This window comes from Manacus vitellinus, unplaced genomic scaffold, assembly GCF_001715985.3.
Source record: "Manacus vitellinus isolate BGI_N305 unplaced genomic scaffold, ASM171598v3 scaffold_5_pilon, whole genome shotgun sequence".
In the NCBI taxonomy this organism is placed as follows: domain Eukaryota; kingdom Metazoa; phylum Chordata; class Aves; order Passeriformes; family Pipridae; genus Manacus; species Manacus vitellinus.
Genome location: NW_021940682.1, coordinates 22586609 through 22603231, shown reverse-complemented (window position 1 = coordinate 22603231; position 16623 = coordinate 22586609). Strand labels below are relative to the sequence as shown.

The following is a 16623-nucleotide window of genomic DNA, read 5'->3' as shown; positions in this document are numbered from 1 at the left end:
CCCGGAGTTGCTGGGCTCTCTGCGGGCTGCTAGCCTGTGCCGTGCGGACGCCGCGCCGGCCCCGGCGGGAGCGCAGCGGGGAGCCGCGGGACGCGTCCCTGCTGCCTCGGGGCGGCCCGCCGGATCCGCGGCTCCCGTGTCTGCCTCGCAGGACGCTGCGGGAAAGTTTGTGCCTGTGTATGCATAGATATGAAAATAAAGGGTGACCTGAACGACTCTGTCAGAACGAGACGCATTGTAAAGCAAATGGATTTAAATAGCAAATAAAAATTTTATTGTGCCTGCAGGACTTTAGCTTTCAAACAACAAAGGAAATGGGTGACTACAAGTATATCAGCTAAAGAGCAACTTTTTAAACAAACAGGAATAAACAAATCCCTTTTTTTTTCTCACTTTTTAACAGGATGGTACTGGGGCAACATGACTGTTGCTGAAGCCAAAGAGAGATTACAGGATGCCCCCGAAGGAACCTTTTTGGTTAGGGATAGTTCACATTCAGAGTATCTACTGACTATTTCAGTAAAAACATCAGCGGGACCGACCAATCTACGTATAGAATATCAAGATGGCAAGTTTAGACTGGATTCTATCACTTGTGTCAGATCTAGACTTAAACAGTTCAACAGCGTTGTGCATTTGATTGAGTACTATGTTCTTATGTGCAAGGACAGAACTGAAACACCTTCAAATGGAACAGTTCATCTTTACTTGAACAAACCCCTCTATACGTCCGCTCCGTCTCTGCAACACCGCTGCAGAATAGCTATAAACAAGAGTACAAATCAGATCTGGGAGCTGCCATTACCAACAAGACTAAAAGAGTACTTGAAAGAGTATCAATACCAGGTATAAATATATTTTCTAAATGCCTCTAACATAGAGTAACTTTTGAATGCAATTCTTAAAATCAGCCAAAGAACTGAGTAACTACTTGTACAACTCCACATGGAATTCACTATCAAAACAGTGGCAGTTCTGGGGAAAAGGTTTTTATTTCAGATGCCACAAAGGGAGACTTTATGTAGGATAATCCCAACTTGCATCCTTGAGGGTTCAACAAGGTGGCATGCTATTCTTGCAAGGAGAGAGAAGTCAGGAATCTATCCAGATTGTGTTGCTTTGTCAATGGCATAAAATGCTGCACTAACTATCCAATGCTTACTGAAGCAGTGGGACTGGGAGAGACTGCAGAAGTGGTCAGAGACGTATGAGAGTTCACAAGTATCTCACTTGTCTGATTCCAAGATTAATTTGGTGCTGGTGTTCATATAATCCTAAAAGCTTAACTAGATCACACTGTGATAATCTTGCTGAAGTTATGCAACTAATCAAATCCAGTCAGAAAATGATCATGTATTCAGTTTTATTGAACTATTCTCTTGCTTTTCTGCAAGCAAAGGATACTGTAAGTAATCAGTTTAAAACATTGTTTTTCAAAGTTCTCTAAAGGCTGACCTTAAGAAGAAATGCCACATCTTTCACAGGAACCCAGTATGTTGCTGATTATACCAGATTGGTATCCCAGAATCCTTAACATGTTAACATCTTCACAGTGGTGATATATCCATGTTATTACTATTAAGCCTTTTTTGGTTGAGGCTTTAAGACTGTAGGCTGCAGACTTGCAGTTGCTCAGTTCCAATGTCAAAACATGGATATCAGCAGTTACAGCTGTCTTTCTACAGTGTAGAATGTTTTCTTCAGCTTGTTTCCCAAAATATGGGGAAATAGGATTTGGGTTTTGTTTGTTTGTTTTGTTTGTTTGTTTGTTTGTTTGTTTTGAGGTGGTTGGGTTTCTTCTTTCCTTTTTTTTTTTACTTCTAATTCACCATTGTAGCTATCAGACTATTACTCAATAAAGTAAATCAAATTGCACAACAATCTCCCAATTTTTGTATGTATCGATTTGCTATTATTGAGGAAACAGGGCTCTTATGAACCTATATAATTTTCCCAGTTAATACTCAGATAAATGCACATGTATCAGTGAGGATGAATACTCCTGCTTTGCCTTTGTGGTATAGCTGGATTACGTTCAGATTAGTGGCTTAGAGGCTGCCAGCTGAATTCCTGTAGTTAAGTATTAGCATAGGACCTTGCTTTTTCTGTTACAGCAGTCTTCCAAATGGGAGGAGGGGACTAAGACCCTCAGTACCCATTCCTCAGATTAAATGTGAAGTATTTAATAGAAGAAATACTCAGGATGAGAATAGCAGGAGAGCAGTAAAGAGAGACAAGGACATAGATTCATCCTCAGTCAACAAATTCATAGGTTTAGCTCTTTCCCTAGCTTATTTGTTAATTAAAGCAAGGACCTGTGCTTGAACAAGGAGGATTGTCAAGACTTGCTATAATCGAGCTCTGCCCAGGCTGAAGTAGAAATAGCATAAAATAATCTTCTTGTTTTCTTTGTGATTTTACTGCTCTGTTGTACCGTTCTCATAAACTTTGGGGCACTGACCAGCTTATTTGTGGCATCTAAATTCCCAGTATTATCCTCTCAATTTTGCAGTAACATGCTGGCAGAAATGAGTAGAAGAGCCATTCAGGAAAACAAGATACCAAGAACCTGAGGCAGATTGGATGGTTCCTTGGTATGCCAGATACTTGATATGTTCTCTCTGTGGAAAAGGCAGCTTTTCTCCTCCTCCATGGATTAAATTTTCTGTCCCCATTTTTAATGCAAGCTTTAGTGTAGAAATGGGGGGAGTTTTCTCCTGAAAAACAAAACAAAGGATTTTGTTATGTAACATTTTCCTCATGTCCTGCCAAAATGTAGTTGGAAATTTTTCACATTACATGGTGACCACCCTTTGGTTCCCATCCCAGAAGACTTGTATTCCAGGTATGTGTTATAATCACACAATTTTTCTCGTCAGCCTTGCTAGGATCTGCCACCCTAGGCTGAGGAGCTTTTCCTGTGAGCAGAGCCTGTGAAAGAACCATATGCCTGGGAACACTTTTCATTCTGAAGAATCTGTTTTCTCACAGTTCTTGTCTAGCTCTACCTTGCAGTGAGAGAGCTGCTATATGGAATAACTTCTGTCACAGTTAGAAACACTCTAATCTGCTGCTATGTTAACCTTCTACTACCGTGCATTTTCAGTCAAGGTGATATGCTTGGAGTCTCTGAGGATTTAAAATCATGAATACCAATGCTGGAGCAAGCAGACTGAGAGGATAAGTGCAATGAGACTGCTATATTGCAAATATAAGAAATAATTTATGGCTTATTGCTGGCAGCCTACTGTAAGCACACACAGGCCAAGTGTACCCCACGGCAGAGCCAAGCTCTGAGGAGCAACATGGGGCAAATGCAGGGAAGCTTGCTGGGTTTCTTGATAGCAGTTCTCCCAAGCACAAGGGCAAATGGTAGGCTGAGGACGAGGAGTGCTAGTAAAGTGAAAGGTGGTGATTCTTGTAAATAATCAAGATTAGTTACTGTCATGTGGAATCAAGTCACCAAACACTAAGCATACTGACTTCATGTCATTTGTATTAATTCCTGTGAGGAAAAGCAGGGTCTGTAGCTGTGGTGTGCTCGAAGCAGTGAACAGTATTTTAAACAGACTGGAGGGGGAACTAGTCCTCTTTGCATGAAAGCACGGTTCTTGTCCTCATTAGGATGCCAGTCCTAGGGTTGATGCATTGCACTAGTAAAACTAAACTGCACTATAGCTTGCTGAAAGCTTGGCTTCTTTCTAATGCAGCACAGAGGAAGGACTTGTTCTGGTACAAAAAATCCAAGGATAGCACATGATTGGATTACAGTGGTGCAAAGATCTTGCATGCAGACTTCGTGAATTTTTAGTCATGATCATGTTGTTCAAATATTTTAAAACAGTTTCAGTGCCTTTTTTCTTTTTTTTTCTTTCTTTCTGGATGTTGTGGCTTGTTTGCAGCACTAGCTTTTAAATTGCTGGCTCTTCAGATTCCAAAAATTACTTCTAACTGATATATATCATCTTGAATCCTAGTACAGAGTGTTCAGTGAAGCCAGTTTCACACATTCAATGCCCATGAGTCAACCAAAAATCATGATAAGGACTTTAATCCTAAGCCTTTTTTCTCACCCCCATGTGTTGGTTTAGTTTTTAGTATTTGAGTCTTGAGGTTTCAGATTTTCCAGCTTGTACCTGGAATGTTAGTTGCTGAAAACATCTTTATTTTAATTAAAGGAAAACTGAGAATCCTACAATCCTAAAAGGTGATGCTTAAAATAACCCCAAACAACCAAACCAAACGTAATTGCAAGATGAATGATGAAAATAGAATTGGTGACAGTATTTCATTTAGCACTAAACCTAGCAGAAGTGTGAACTATGGCAGCATTTTAGTTGTATGGGTACTTTCCTGCTGGTAGTGTTATCACCAGAGACAGAAAATGGTTCAAATACAAGATGAATGGGTAGAGTGGAAACGTATCCAAGCAGCTGCACCCAGTAATTTACATTAGAAGTGATTTTATTTTAATCTGATCTCATCTGTATTGTCCTTATTATATTTTATGTAACCCCATTCTAGATAAACAATATATAATTATTAGCAAGAAGGAAAAATTGTTCACTAGAATATGGGGGCAGAGGGCTTTTTTAATATCTTAAAACAATGCAGAACTTACTCTTCACTAGAAATGATGGAGCTTTATAATCTGAGACTCTTAGTAAGTCTCATCACCTTGAGGAAACAGAATCTACATACAGTACAAAGGACAGGGTTCTGTAGTTGCATGAATTCCTGTACCTTAGCCAGCTCCCATGTCTTAGCAAAATGTTCCTGCAGGTAAATTATCTTGCTAAAGATTGTAAAAAACTTTATTTACTTACATGTTCTATTCAAGAGCTTCTTCTTGTATTCCTGATAACAATCCTATGGATTTTTCCTTCGTCTATAAGCTTAGGCTCTAGCGGAAAGTAAGTCGAGTGGTGTCAGGGCTTTGCTCTCCTTAAGCCAAAACACATGATGGAAATGGGAAGAGAGATCTTTAGACAGGGGTAACACGTCTAAGGGTCATTGAAAATAAAGTAAAATAAAATTTCTGCTGACTTCACTGTCATTAAAATGAATCTAAGTGTCATATTTACTGCTAGAGGAAACAATGGCTTAAGGGATTCTAAAAATGGTATTGTTAATTCTCAATCATAAGAAACTTTATCAAAAGGAGGAATTTTATTTAGATAAAACTATAGAAATAAAAGAAACTTTTAGTATCTAAATCAAACAAATTCCAAATAGAATAACCAGAAATTAGTTGAAAGGTCTGAGCTTGTTAGTTCTTTATATACAAAGGAAGTGAATACGACAAGCTACTTTGGTATCTCAGCCTAGCTCCTGAAAACCACTTCTTTATTAGTGTTAAATTCAGCAGGTCTCAGTATTTTGCTAAGCCATTAGCATGACTGAAAATGCCTGGAAACAGCATTCCACTGCAGTCATCATGGTCTGAGCTCGCTTTACAACAAAGTGATTTGCCACAGTAGTGCTGAAATGGAGTGATTTCTACAGGGGGCTGAATATCTCTGAAGGGGGGACCATGAGGCAGAGTTGGTGCTGCCCAAGGCCATGAAGGGCATCAGGTGCTGACCATTGCTGGTCCTTATGTGCTGTCTTAGACAGAGGGCACGCTACAAACTAGGTGAAATACAGCTGCCAGGAAAACAGATGAGGAACTACTCAGCTTGCTAAGGAGGGAATTTCATGTCTGAAAAGGGACTGAAGGGAAAGAACGTGGAAGAGTCAGCAACTTCTGTGAGAGGTGGCACTTCTCACAAGGTGTATCAAATAACTAACCATCAGGATGAGTATGATACTGAAATGTGTTATTAGTAGAGATTAAAGGTCCAGGGGGATAACAAGTATCAGCACAGTTTGAATCCACATATAAACAAAGTCCGTCTAGATAACTGAATTTCAGGAAAAAAAAAAGCTTCTAGCAAAATCAGTCTGTCCTGGTACCAGGGTTACCAAACCAGGGGAGGTATTAACTGTGTTTATTAATCAGGTTATCTACAGGGCTTTGAAGCAGCCAGTGCCTCTGATAAAGTCTACAGAAATGTAAAAACATATCACCATAATTATGGTGTTTAATCTGCCTGATAAATTGTGAATTTTTTTCTACTTAGATCCTGTTTTAAAAAGGGATTGCACCTGTGTTACATTTTGTTTTCTTCCAGAGCTGAAGCCAGTAACTCTCCAGGAACTGAAATACCAAAATAATACCACTCCTTTCTATGGTATTAAGGAGGAATATAATACCAGAGCAAAAGCTATTTATATTAGCATAGGAGGTGGTTGGGCACTGAAACAGGCTCCCCAGGGAAGTGGTAACAGCACCAAGCCTGACAGAGTTCAAGAAGCATTTGGATGATTATCTCAGGCACATGGTGTGACTCTTGGGGATGATCCTGTGCAGGGTTAAGATTTGGACTCAATGAGCCTTATGGGTCCCTTCCAACTCAGCATATTCTGCGATTCTGTGAAGGCATTTAGTAGGAAAAACTTCAAGCAGATACTATCCAGGAAAAGTTTAGTGCTGAGTGCTGCAAAGAGCAAAATACATTTAAAAAACTCCCCACAAACTCAATGGTTCTGTTTTGATTTTTCTTTCTCTAGCAGGCAGGGTTTATGTAAGTAAATCTTTTTGATTCTGGTCAAATTGTTCCATAATTGAAGTTTCATATTTGAGGTTTGCAATTTGGTGCACTGTTGGTTAACAAATAATAAATGCAGAGGTATGTTAAATGTGGGGAAAGATTCAAAGCTCCACGCAAATTCTTCTTTTGAGATTATTTGGATCAGGCTTGATAACAGGAGTTATATAGAAAATAGTTGTAAATCTGGTAGCTGAAAGCTGTAAAATACCTTTTCAGAACGCTTTGTTACAGTTTAACTGTATCTCTTCAGGTTGCAGCCCTAAAATAGGATCTGTTCAGCTGAGTCCTGTAGCCACACTATGTTTGTCTCGGGGGGGGGGGTCTCCAGATTTGAGAGATTGCTCCAGACACCTATATTACATGTCATACGTTTGCTTTTTTCTTACCCAGTGTGCTGTTTGATGCATATGCAGAGCAGAATAAGTTGTGGATCAACTGTTACTGTTCAAGGGATTTAATTTGGTCCATTTTCTTTAGGAACAGAAACAAGACTGAGCTGCAATTTTCCATCTGTAAAGTGGGCAGTGGACTCAACATTTTGTAATTTATCAGCATAGGGTGAAAAGTGGCTTATATTTCAATTAACATTAGTAGGAACTTAAGCTGCAATGATGGCAGTATCTTTGGCTGCATTGGTAGAAAGAGAGAAGTAAGTTAAGAAAGTGAGATCCTTGTCTAACTATATTGCAGTGGAAGTGGCATCACAGCTCCTTCGTGAGCTGAAGTGCTTCAGGCGTGTGTTGTCTTCAAGAGAAACTGGCTGTGAGAAGATAACTGTTTTCTAGAAATTCATCTGTTTAACTCCCCTGATGGAGGATGCAGTGCCTACTGCAGGCTGCTTCACTAGCCTGAATGCAGGCAGGTTTCATTTTGAAAGGGAACAAAATAGAGTAAGTGAAATTTTAACTGAAGGGTTTGTCCAGTTCAAATCCTAAAAAAAGGAAGATTACAAAAAGCAATAATTACTCTCCCCCTGAATAAAACCAACCTTCCAGTCTTTTATGTAAAATGCTAGAGAACCATTTCATATGCTGTAATTTGCGAACAAAATAAGTTGGTTTTGTGAAAAGGTTTCAGACTTGAATCTTAAAATCATTTTAGTTATTTGTCAATGTTTGATTTTCAGGCTAATTAGTGAATTTTCTTTGTTCTCACATTGTTAAAATGGTGCTTTACATTTAAAAATAACTTCATAAGTCTGGAATAAATAATAAATAATAAGAGACTTGTAATATTTCATCTGTCTCCTCAAAGCATTTTTAAATTAAAAATAAACAGAGAACTACATTAATTCATGTATTTAAAGAAAATGGACTAAAAATTCTGAGACATACTGAGTCATGTTTGGCAAATATTAATTACAAGTTTTTTATTACAATTCATTGGAGTTTTTTTTCTGGAATGTATGCAAATGTTTTGCATTTGATGCCTGTTTCTTTTTTATAAGTACTTGTCACTCAACTTTTTGCTACAGATTATTTATATCAAAGTAAACAGCATTAAGAATTCACTGCAGTACTGCTAATAAACACTTATTTTTATTATTGAAGCAAATGTAAATGTATAGACGCTACAGGGTCACTTTAAACCTGGTTTAAGATATTTTAAAACTTTCTGTGCTATATTTTACCTACATGCTGGACATGCCTTTTAATAAAATAATACTTTTAAGGAAGTTCATGATGTGTCACCTATTATGTTTTCATTCTTCTCTTTGAACTGCATTTAATTTAAAGCCTTTATTGTTTAAATGAATGGAAATCATGGAGTATCAGAATAATTAAGCAGCAGCCCAGCTGGTCCCCTTCAGTGATGCACTTCAGTCCTGCCCATCATCTTTTCTTAGGAACGATAAGGAATTATTTTTGGAGTAGCAAATGCCACCTGAAGAGCAACACTCCCTCCCAGCCCACCACCTAATGCCCTCAAACCCTGCCAGCACCCAGCACAGCATGCCTAAATTTTGGTCTACAGTTTGGGCAAACTTTCCATACCAAAACCTTCCCTTCCTTGGCACCAGCTTGTTGTTTGGTGAGTGGCACAGGAGACCTGGACATTGGCATTACGGACACCCACGCTTGCAAAGGGGAGTACAATGGGGACCAGGGTGAAGAGGAAGAGGGAGGAAGGGAGGGGATGGGATTATTGTCTGGGACAGCAGTAGACAGCAATGGCTTGCAAGACCCTCATCTTACCTGAAGACCACCAAGTTTGGCCCACCCTGACACATATTTTAACACTGTTTTTGAGATACATCACATAAGAAATCTTTTCTGTGCTTTTCTTTCTAAAAATGACAGACAAGCATACAATAAGTTTCTTTTTTTCCATCTTAATTTCTGAGGTTTTGTGAGAGATTTAACCAATTAGATGTGTTTTTAATAAACAAATTTAGAGGCTCATATTTTTTCCTTTGTCCTTAAAGCTGGAATGCTGTCCTACAGACAATTGAAAACAGCATAATCCTAATAGATTAAATCTGCTTGCACTAGTTTTAAAAACATTTAGGCTCTTGTTATCAGCAGAAACCAACTAGTCCAAAGAGAACAAAGAAAATACATACATGCTTGAATACAGCTTGACTAATTAGCATAAACCATTTAAAAAAATTCATTATACTAGCACAAAGTTTCTAAAAAGATTTGGCACTTAAAAGTGAGCTTTAAAAAAGTGTGTAATAATTGTAAAAATCTGCCATTATGACCTGGAATATCCCCCATGTAAAGAGAAGAGATACTGGATAGCTTGGTTCCCACAGATTTGGACTTGTGACCCTGACTTCAGCAGTCCTTAAAAGCTGACGACCGCTGGTGACCCCTCAGTCTGCAGGACCAGACAGAAAAGGTTTTAAGTCTAAAAGTCTGATGATAGCGATGTGCAGGATTGACTATGAGATTTGTGCAGTTAGTGGGATACTGAATTGACACCAAACTGGCTCAAATAGATACAAAAATATGTATAAATAAATAAATATAAAATATGTATTTTATACATATACACACATATATATATTTTATATATATACACACATGCGTGTGTATATATATACACATACATATATATATATGCATATATTTTTATTTTTTTTTTTGTCCTTAAAACTGGAATAGAACTAAATCATCTTTCTGAAGTTTTGTTGAACTTGGACCGGAACTGAACTGGGAGAACTTTGTGAGGGCTGAACCCAAATGGAACTGAAATAAAGAGCTTAAGGGCTTCTCTCCTTGGACTTAAAGTATTACCTGTGTGCATTCTTATCCTGTAACTGTAGTATATAATCAACAGCTGGGTTGCATTGCTAAAGATGAACCCAAAACACCAGTAGCACATTCACAGTTTCTGCTAAGTAAATTTACAGCACTGGTTATTAATTAGTGGAAGAAAAAGGAAACATCACATTTCCCCTTTAATCAGACTTGGACTTCTGCTGCTATCCTCTTCCTTCCTAGGCTTATCTGTTTCCTTCTTTGTATCTCTGTTCAGACTGCAAGCAAAGGGATGACTAAATGTTGATGAGTAACTGCTATAATTTACTTGAGTGGAATCTGGAGCTGCTCTGTGTATATCCATATGTTTTGCTAACTTTCTAAGTCTTTCTTGGACAGTATAAAATAAATAATCTTAATTGCCTCATCTAGCAAAAAGATATAGTAAATGCAAGTGATTTAACTGCTTGTCCTAATTTTCTATTTTAAAATGCAGGCACATTATCTGCTATTACATGTAGCTGTCAGGATTGCAATGATGTGATTCTGTGAAGTCTCCAAGTTTGGTCACTCCAATTCCACATAAAATACAGTTCCTTAGATCATGACTGAAAAAAAAAAAAAAACAAAAACAAAGCTGACAGAAGTACAAGAACCCAAGAAAGGAAACTTTCAGTAGGTGTGTACTGCTGTGCTGAGAAACAATCATAGAGATGGTTTATGGTGTTCTCTGCTCCCTGGTGCTGCTCTGTGCTGTTTACAAATATATTTTCTCACAACTACTAATACAGACTATCCATGACAAGAAAATTTAAAACCACCTCAGTTGTACTTTGGCTACAATAGCAGCATACTTCTGGTCTCAGAGTTCCCAAAGATGACTTACTTGTGTGGTTTCCAGTATTGTCAAGGTCACGGTAAATATGTTAATGCACCTCTCTGAAATAACCCACAGGAGTATTTAAATTCTTTATGTCTGTGTTCCTAGAAGACTAACAGGTGTGCCTGAGACAAAAAAACACTTACCTCGGTTTACTAGATGTATTGGAATAAGAATTATTCACAAGCAATTTAACCCCCGTATCAAATTTACTGCCTGGAAATAATAGTAAATACAAGTGTTATGTCAATCAAACCAAAACACTGCTTTAAAATGGCCAAGCAAGTAGTATCTCTGCAGAAGCTGGCCACACAATAAATGTATATATTTTTAAAAACATTTCTTAAAACCAGCATACAAACTTTGATTTTAAGACTGACTTACATGGTGTTCACATAAATTCTCAACTTTGGTGTCAGACACAGGAAAATCAAAGGAAAAAGATTTAAGCTTTCTCAGAGTGATTGCATATCTTTATGTAAAGACTTGTAGATAAATACCATGTTAAGGATATGCAGTATGCAAGCTCTACTTTTGGTCATATTTTTCTATGGCAAGTATTTCCTGGGTACAGTATCTAGGAAAAGCACATAAAGGTTTCCATAACTAACTTCCAAATACCCTTAAATCTGTACAATTACTCTAAACTGAGTGTACAAATAAGATTCACACGGCGTCAACAGCAGCTGCAGCCACCACCTTTCCTGCTTTTCCAGAGGGTAGGCATTAGCATGCTGTGCGGACCACAGCTTGCTCGCTGTGGTTGCCTATAGCTTCAAGGTAGCACGTTCCAGCACTGCAGGATCTTTTTTTTTTTCTTTCATCGCTATTGCGGTCCCAACATGAAAGAAAAAGGGCTGACAGCACTCAATCACGTGTAACACCTGACACCTACGTAAAGACGGAAAAAAGTTCTTCCATGGTATGTGACAGAAAGTGATACCGCCTCATTTTTATAGCTCTGTGAATCATAGTCATCTCTCTTCTACCATATTTTGGTTCCAGATATTCATATAAAATGATGTGCATTCAATAATACTGTATTCAGTAATCAATAAAACGACCAGATTAATAAAATGACCAGAATGTGCACAGCACTGTGGTAGACACAGGCTGGCACTCACTTTAGTAAACGGTTTTCATCTATCAAAATTTCTTCATTTTTAGGCTGCTCAGATGAAAGTAATGAAGCCAAATATGTATAGTAGTCCATATAATACTTCTCTGTGTTTGATATGACGATACAGCACCGGGATGAAGTTCGGCTTAGCGCAACGCTTGCAAATAGGAACCAATATTCCTAGAGAGTAATGGCATCAGCTGTTTCTAATGCCATTAAAACTCCAATGTCGTAATTTCTGATTTAATTTTGGATACAACCCCTCCACTCGCTGAACACCCCCACCACCCAGACGCCGAGAGCGCAGCAGGTCCTCTGAACTCCTGGACAGAGGCCCCTTTCGTGGAGACCCCCCGCCGCGGCACCGGGCAACGGCGGACCCCCCAGCCGGCGGCAGGGCCGCCCGCACCGCCGCTCCCGCGCGCTGCCACAGCTGACATGGCGGCGGCGGCCGCCCCTCCTCGGCCGGCCCGGCAGGGCGGCGGCGGCGCTTCCGGCGGAGCGCGCTTCGCCTTCCCCACAGATGGTGCGGCCGCGCAGGCTCGCGGGCTCCGCGCCCTACCGGGGAGTTCCGCGCTGCCCTCGCTAAGTAGGGGAGGGGGACGGCGGCCGTTCGGCCCAGCGCTGCCGGCGGCCCGGCCGGCTCGCTCCGGCTCGCCCGGCTCGGCCTCGGCTCGGGCTCGGCTCGGCTCGGCCCGGCTCGGCTCGGCTCGCTCGCTCGGCTCGGCGCCCCGCCCGCCGCCCGGGCGCCGCGCAGGGGGAAGCGGGAGAGCGCTGCCGAGGAGCCGTTCGGTGGCGCCCCGGGGCCGAGGCAGGGGCCGGGCTTCCGCGGGGCGGTCTCGGGCCGCCTCCTCTGCCGCAGCCGGTGCCGGAGGGAAGGCCGGAGGGCGGCTGCTGCCGGCAGGGGCTCGGGGCCAGGGTGGCGGCAACCAAGCCCTGGCTGTTGCAGGAGATGCAGCGTCGAGACCTCAGCTGCAGGGAAGGAGTTAAAAGCAAAACCTGATTTTTTTTAGTGATATATTTTTAACCCGTAGGCGTGCTGTGAATAGCCAGAATCACTCGTGGGTTAGGCAGGGGAGACTTAATCCTTAGCTAAGCAGGCGTATGGGAACGCACGTGGGAGTCATGAGCAGCCCGTTGCAGTTGGTGTTAGCGAAAACGCCGAAGTTTTTGTAGCCAAGAAGTGGATGTGCCTTTTTAGAATCAGAAAGGGCTTTTATCAAAAGTTTTATCTCCATTCATGGCCAGATTCTGTGTCAGATTTGAAAAAATGCAGACCTGCTTGTGTTGGTGTGGTGATGAATCAAGGATTGTGCACATTCAGCAGGACATGGACTGCGTTTCTTAGAATTTGGCTTTACAATGGAAAAGAACAATTTTCAGAAGTATCTGGGAAGGGTTTGAGCCATGTCTTTTTTTGGGTCAATGGACATCTCATCTTTTTCATTTTCCATGGAATTCCTACACAAAATTTAGTTCAGAGCTTACTTTGCATCCCTAGCTATAGCCTGTGATTAAAATGAATTTAAATTAATTCTGTGTTGCACTAAGCTCTGTCCCAACACTGTAAACACACAAAAAGAAGTACTTAATCTTTAAAAAGACCTTAGAAAGCAGTACACCCCATCCTGGAAGTTTATTAGGACAATGCCAGGACTTTACAACTTCAGTTGTGTGCACTCTGCAGTCAGCAAGATTCCTCCTTCAGATTCATGGCTTAACAGGCATTTTTCAGCAGCCAGAGGTGCAAACTGAGATGTTTGGTAAGAGCTTGTTTTTGAAAAGTGTTGGCTGCTTTGGTCATGAAAAAGAGGAACTCATCAAGTGCTGCACAGTGACTGGAGAACTCAATGATTCTCATCCAGCACATGGGTGGGGAGGCTGCTGGATGGGGACTCTCACAAGTGGCTTGTGCAGAATGTGAAGCACAAGAGTTTTGTAGCATCTGAAAGAGATTTTTGCCTGGGTTGAGATAACACCCTCAGAGCTGCTGCTGGATGTCTGTCTTGAACTCTGCAAGTGTTTTGTGAGCTCAAGGGCATTCCAGAAGGGAGAAGCAGTGGGATTTACTGCCTGAATTTTTGTCCAGAGATACCTTCCAGTAGTGTAAAGGTACTATGTGTTGGAGACCAGAGTCTTCAGCTTCACCTCTCCAAAATTAGCCTCCTAACATCAAGTGGGGAAATCCAGTTCTTTCTTGCCTGCTCTTTTTCCTGCTTCTTCCTTGCAATATTGTCTCAGTCCATGATGGAGTTTGATGTTTGAGCTATGCTTAGCAAATTAGCATTTCTTAAAGATATGTGCTGGGATAGCTGTTACTTGATTCCCACATGATCCCTAGACACAAGGTAAGCACCTTGAAATTCACTTCAGTATATGAGAAATGCACCGAGTAACCTAGGAAGGTCCTCTGGGAAAGTGCCTTCCAGCAGTGCTTTTAGCTCTCAGTGCAAGCATTTTCGGAAAGTGGCTTTATCAGAGGATGTCACAGACAGGGTTTTCCAGTCTCTCTCTCATGGTGCTATGCCCTTGCATTCTGACCAAGGTGCCATTTGCATGCCGATATGTTTTGTTGGTTGCCTGCCCTAGATTTTAACAACCAGGTCAACCAAAAAACCTCTGATGGGGCCCTGGGAGTCATTAGGCACCTCTGATGATAAAAAGACTTCAGCAGGATTCATACAAAAGCTTTGAAAATTCCTGTCTCGCCTTGTATCCTCAAGCTGAATGAAGCAGAGTTTCTGCTGTTCAAACAGCAGCTTCTAGTTTAATTATTAGAAACCCTCTTGCGGTAATCACAACACCTACTGCAGTTTTTTGACTTCATTATTTAGTAATGAGAAAGTATCTCATTGTATTGTCCTGTCACTTTCCTTTTCAAGTATCATTAATGGCCCTAAGGATATGTTTGTCATTAAGGATTAGACTAGACATCTTGAGTTGGTTCATAGGTCTGATATAGACTCCTGTCATGATCTTGGGTCTCTGGTCCTTGACTCTTGTTCTGTAGAGTGACTGTAAAATGCATCTTTTTTGGCTTTTATCTCATCAGAGTGTTAGTCAAGTAAAATGGAAGCTGGCAAAGGGCATCTGATTGCTTACTGTGAACACATTAGAAGGGAGGGAAAAGAGCTTCTTAAGCTAAAGAACAATTTTGGCAGAAAAAAATGCCTATAAATGGAAGGTGGATAAATTTGAGATGGAAATTTGAAGAAAGTTTCTCATCATCAGATCAGTCAAGCTCCAGAGCACTATTCCAGGATGATCTGGGGGGAGAACGACCTGGTGCATAAGGTGCGTTTCTACCCCTTCTAAACTTAAAATGCAGGCCAAAGCTACCTCCTGCTGTCCCTGCTGCTGCTGCCTGGCTCTGGTGCATCTACCAGTCCTGCTGCTGCTTTTGTAATTATATCAGTGGTCAGTTGTGACATCTCTTTAATTTTTAGGGTTAGAGTCTCTTAAGGACTGGCAAGTGCTCTAGCTGCCTTTAATGTGGACCTTAGCCAGTTAGTGAGCGGGATTACGTGGCGTGGGTTTCACTCCAACAAAGGACTTGGCTTCACAATACCAAAGGTTCTATTCTTGTCTAATATTTCCCAGAAATGGCTGCATTTTACCTTGTGAGACAGTGAAATCTGAGCAGAAAGAAGATGATAGGGATCATTAACAGTTTGTCCAGGCTGGTGATTCTGAATTTGTAATTCTTTCTGAAGGTTGACAGGTGTCAAAACATCTCTTCTGAATGTTCAAACATCACTTCTGGATGTTAAAGGTCTCAGTGTTTTAATCTTTATACGTTTCCTTACTCCTTGTCTCACATTCCAGGTTACCAGATGGATGCCAGAGATAAGCAGCTTTTACGCTCCCTGCGCATTGAGCTCTGCGCAGAGGTGCTGGTGGATGGACTTGTTGTTCAGTATCTCTTCCAAGAAGGGATTCTTACAGACAGTCATGTTCAAGAAATAAAAGCCCAAACCACCAGTCAGAGGAAAACTATGATGCTCCTTGATATTCTCCCCACCAGAGGACCCAAAGCTTTTGAAGTGTTCTTGGATTCCTTACAGGAGTTCCCATGGGTTAAAGACAAGCTGATGATGAAGCGTAAGGAAATGACAGTACAAGGTCCTTCAGGTAAGGCCAGGATTGTTGTTGCTGGTATTTTGAAGGTTGGTATTTTGATTGTTGTTGCTGTTATTGTTCTCAAGCCATGATTTTAAAAGTATTCAATGTACCAGTAATTTCAAGTTATGCATTGTGATACCAAGAAAAGGGAACAGCCTGAATTTCCTGGAAGCCAGGCAAATATCAGGAAATATTGCAAAGTTAGGGGCATGAGCAGGGCTGAGTTTCAGGAGACAAGGAGATAGCAGGAGGGGCTGCCTTGGGTGAGGCTGGAGTATAGGAGGACCCATAATCCATTACCTCAACGGGAGTGGACTATAAAAAGTAGTTTTGACTGGCTGCAGAACAGTCTCTTTACCATCCGTATCTGATTATTGTTTGGTTTATGTATGTTTTAGAGTGATTTGTTTCTGGGTCATTTTTACTGACAGAGTTTTTATTTACTTTTATTATGATTTTGATGTAATTTTGATTTAGTACCAGGTAGTAATTTAGATTTATTTAGTTTATTATATTTACTGGAGTACAAATATCTAGGATCATTACTTCCAAAATTACTAGCCATTGCTTATTTTTAAAACAAATGTAGGAGCTAACTGATTTAGTGGGTCTTAAATGATCTTATTTGGTAAAATCTCTGGC

The 16623-nt window shown here is 40.7% G+C and overlaps 2 protein-coding genes across 3 annotated transcripts in view; both read left to right on the top strand.

Annotated features, from left to right (window-relative positions):
- Window positions 1–285: 285 nt before the first annotated feature.
- Window positions 286–1875, top strand: SOCS2 (suppressor of cytokine signaling 2; the record flags this gene model as incomplete). The annotated part of the gene is made up of 1 exon (XM_018080614.3): window positions 286–1875. A coding segment is annotated over one exon (567 nt), but the record flags the coding sequence as incomplete, so codon positions are not given.
- A 10553-nt stretch (window positions 1876–12428) lies between these two features.
- Window positions 12429–16623, top strand: part of CRADD (CASP2 and RIPK1 domain containing adaptor with death domain) — an 81146-nt gene continuing 76951 nt past the window's right edge. Inside the window, exons 1-2 of one of the 2 annotated variants that reach the window (XM_018071542.2) lie at window positions 12429–12445; window positions 15685–15990. In XM_018071542.2, coding sequence (XP_017927031.2) covers window positions 15693–15990 — 298 coding nt within the window. In that variant the 5' untranslated portion in view covers window positions 12429–12445; window positions 15685–15692. Of the gene's footprint in view, window positions 12446–12952; window positions 15154–15684; window positions 15991–16623 lie in introns of those variants that run through there. The other variant, XM_018071544.3, reaches the window with a different exon arrangement.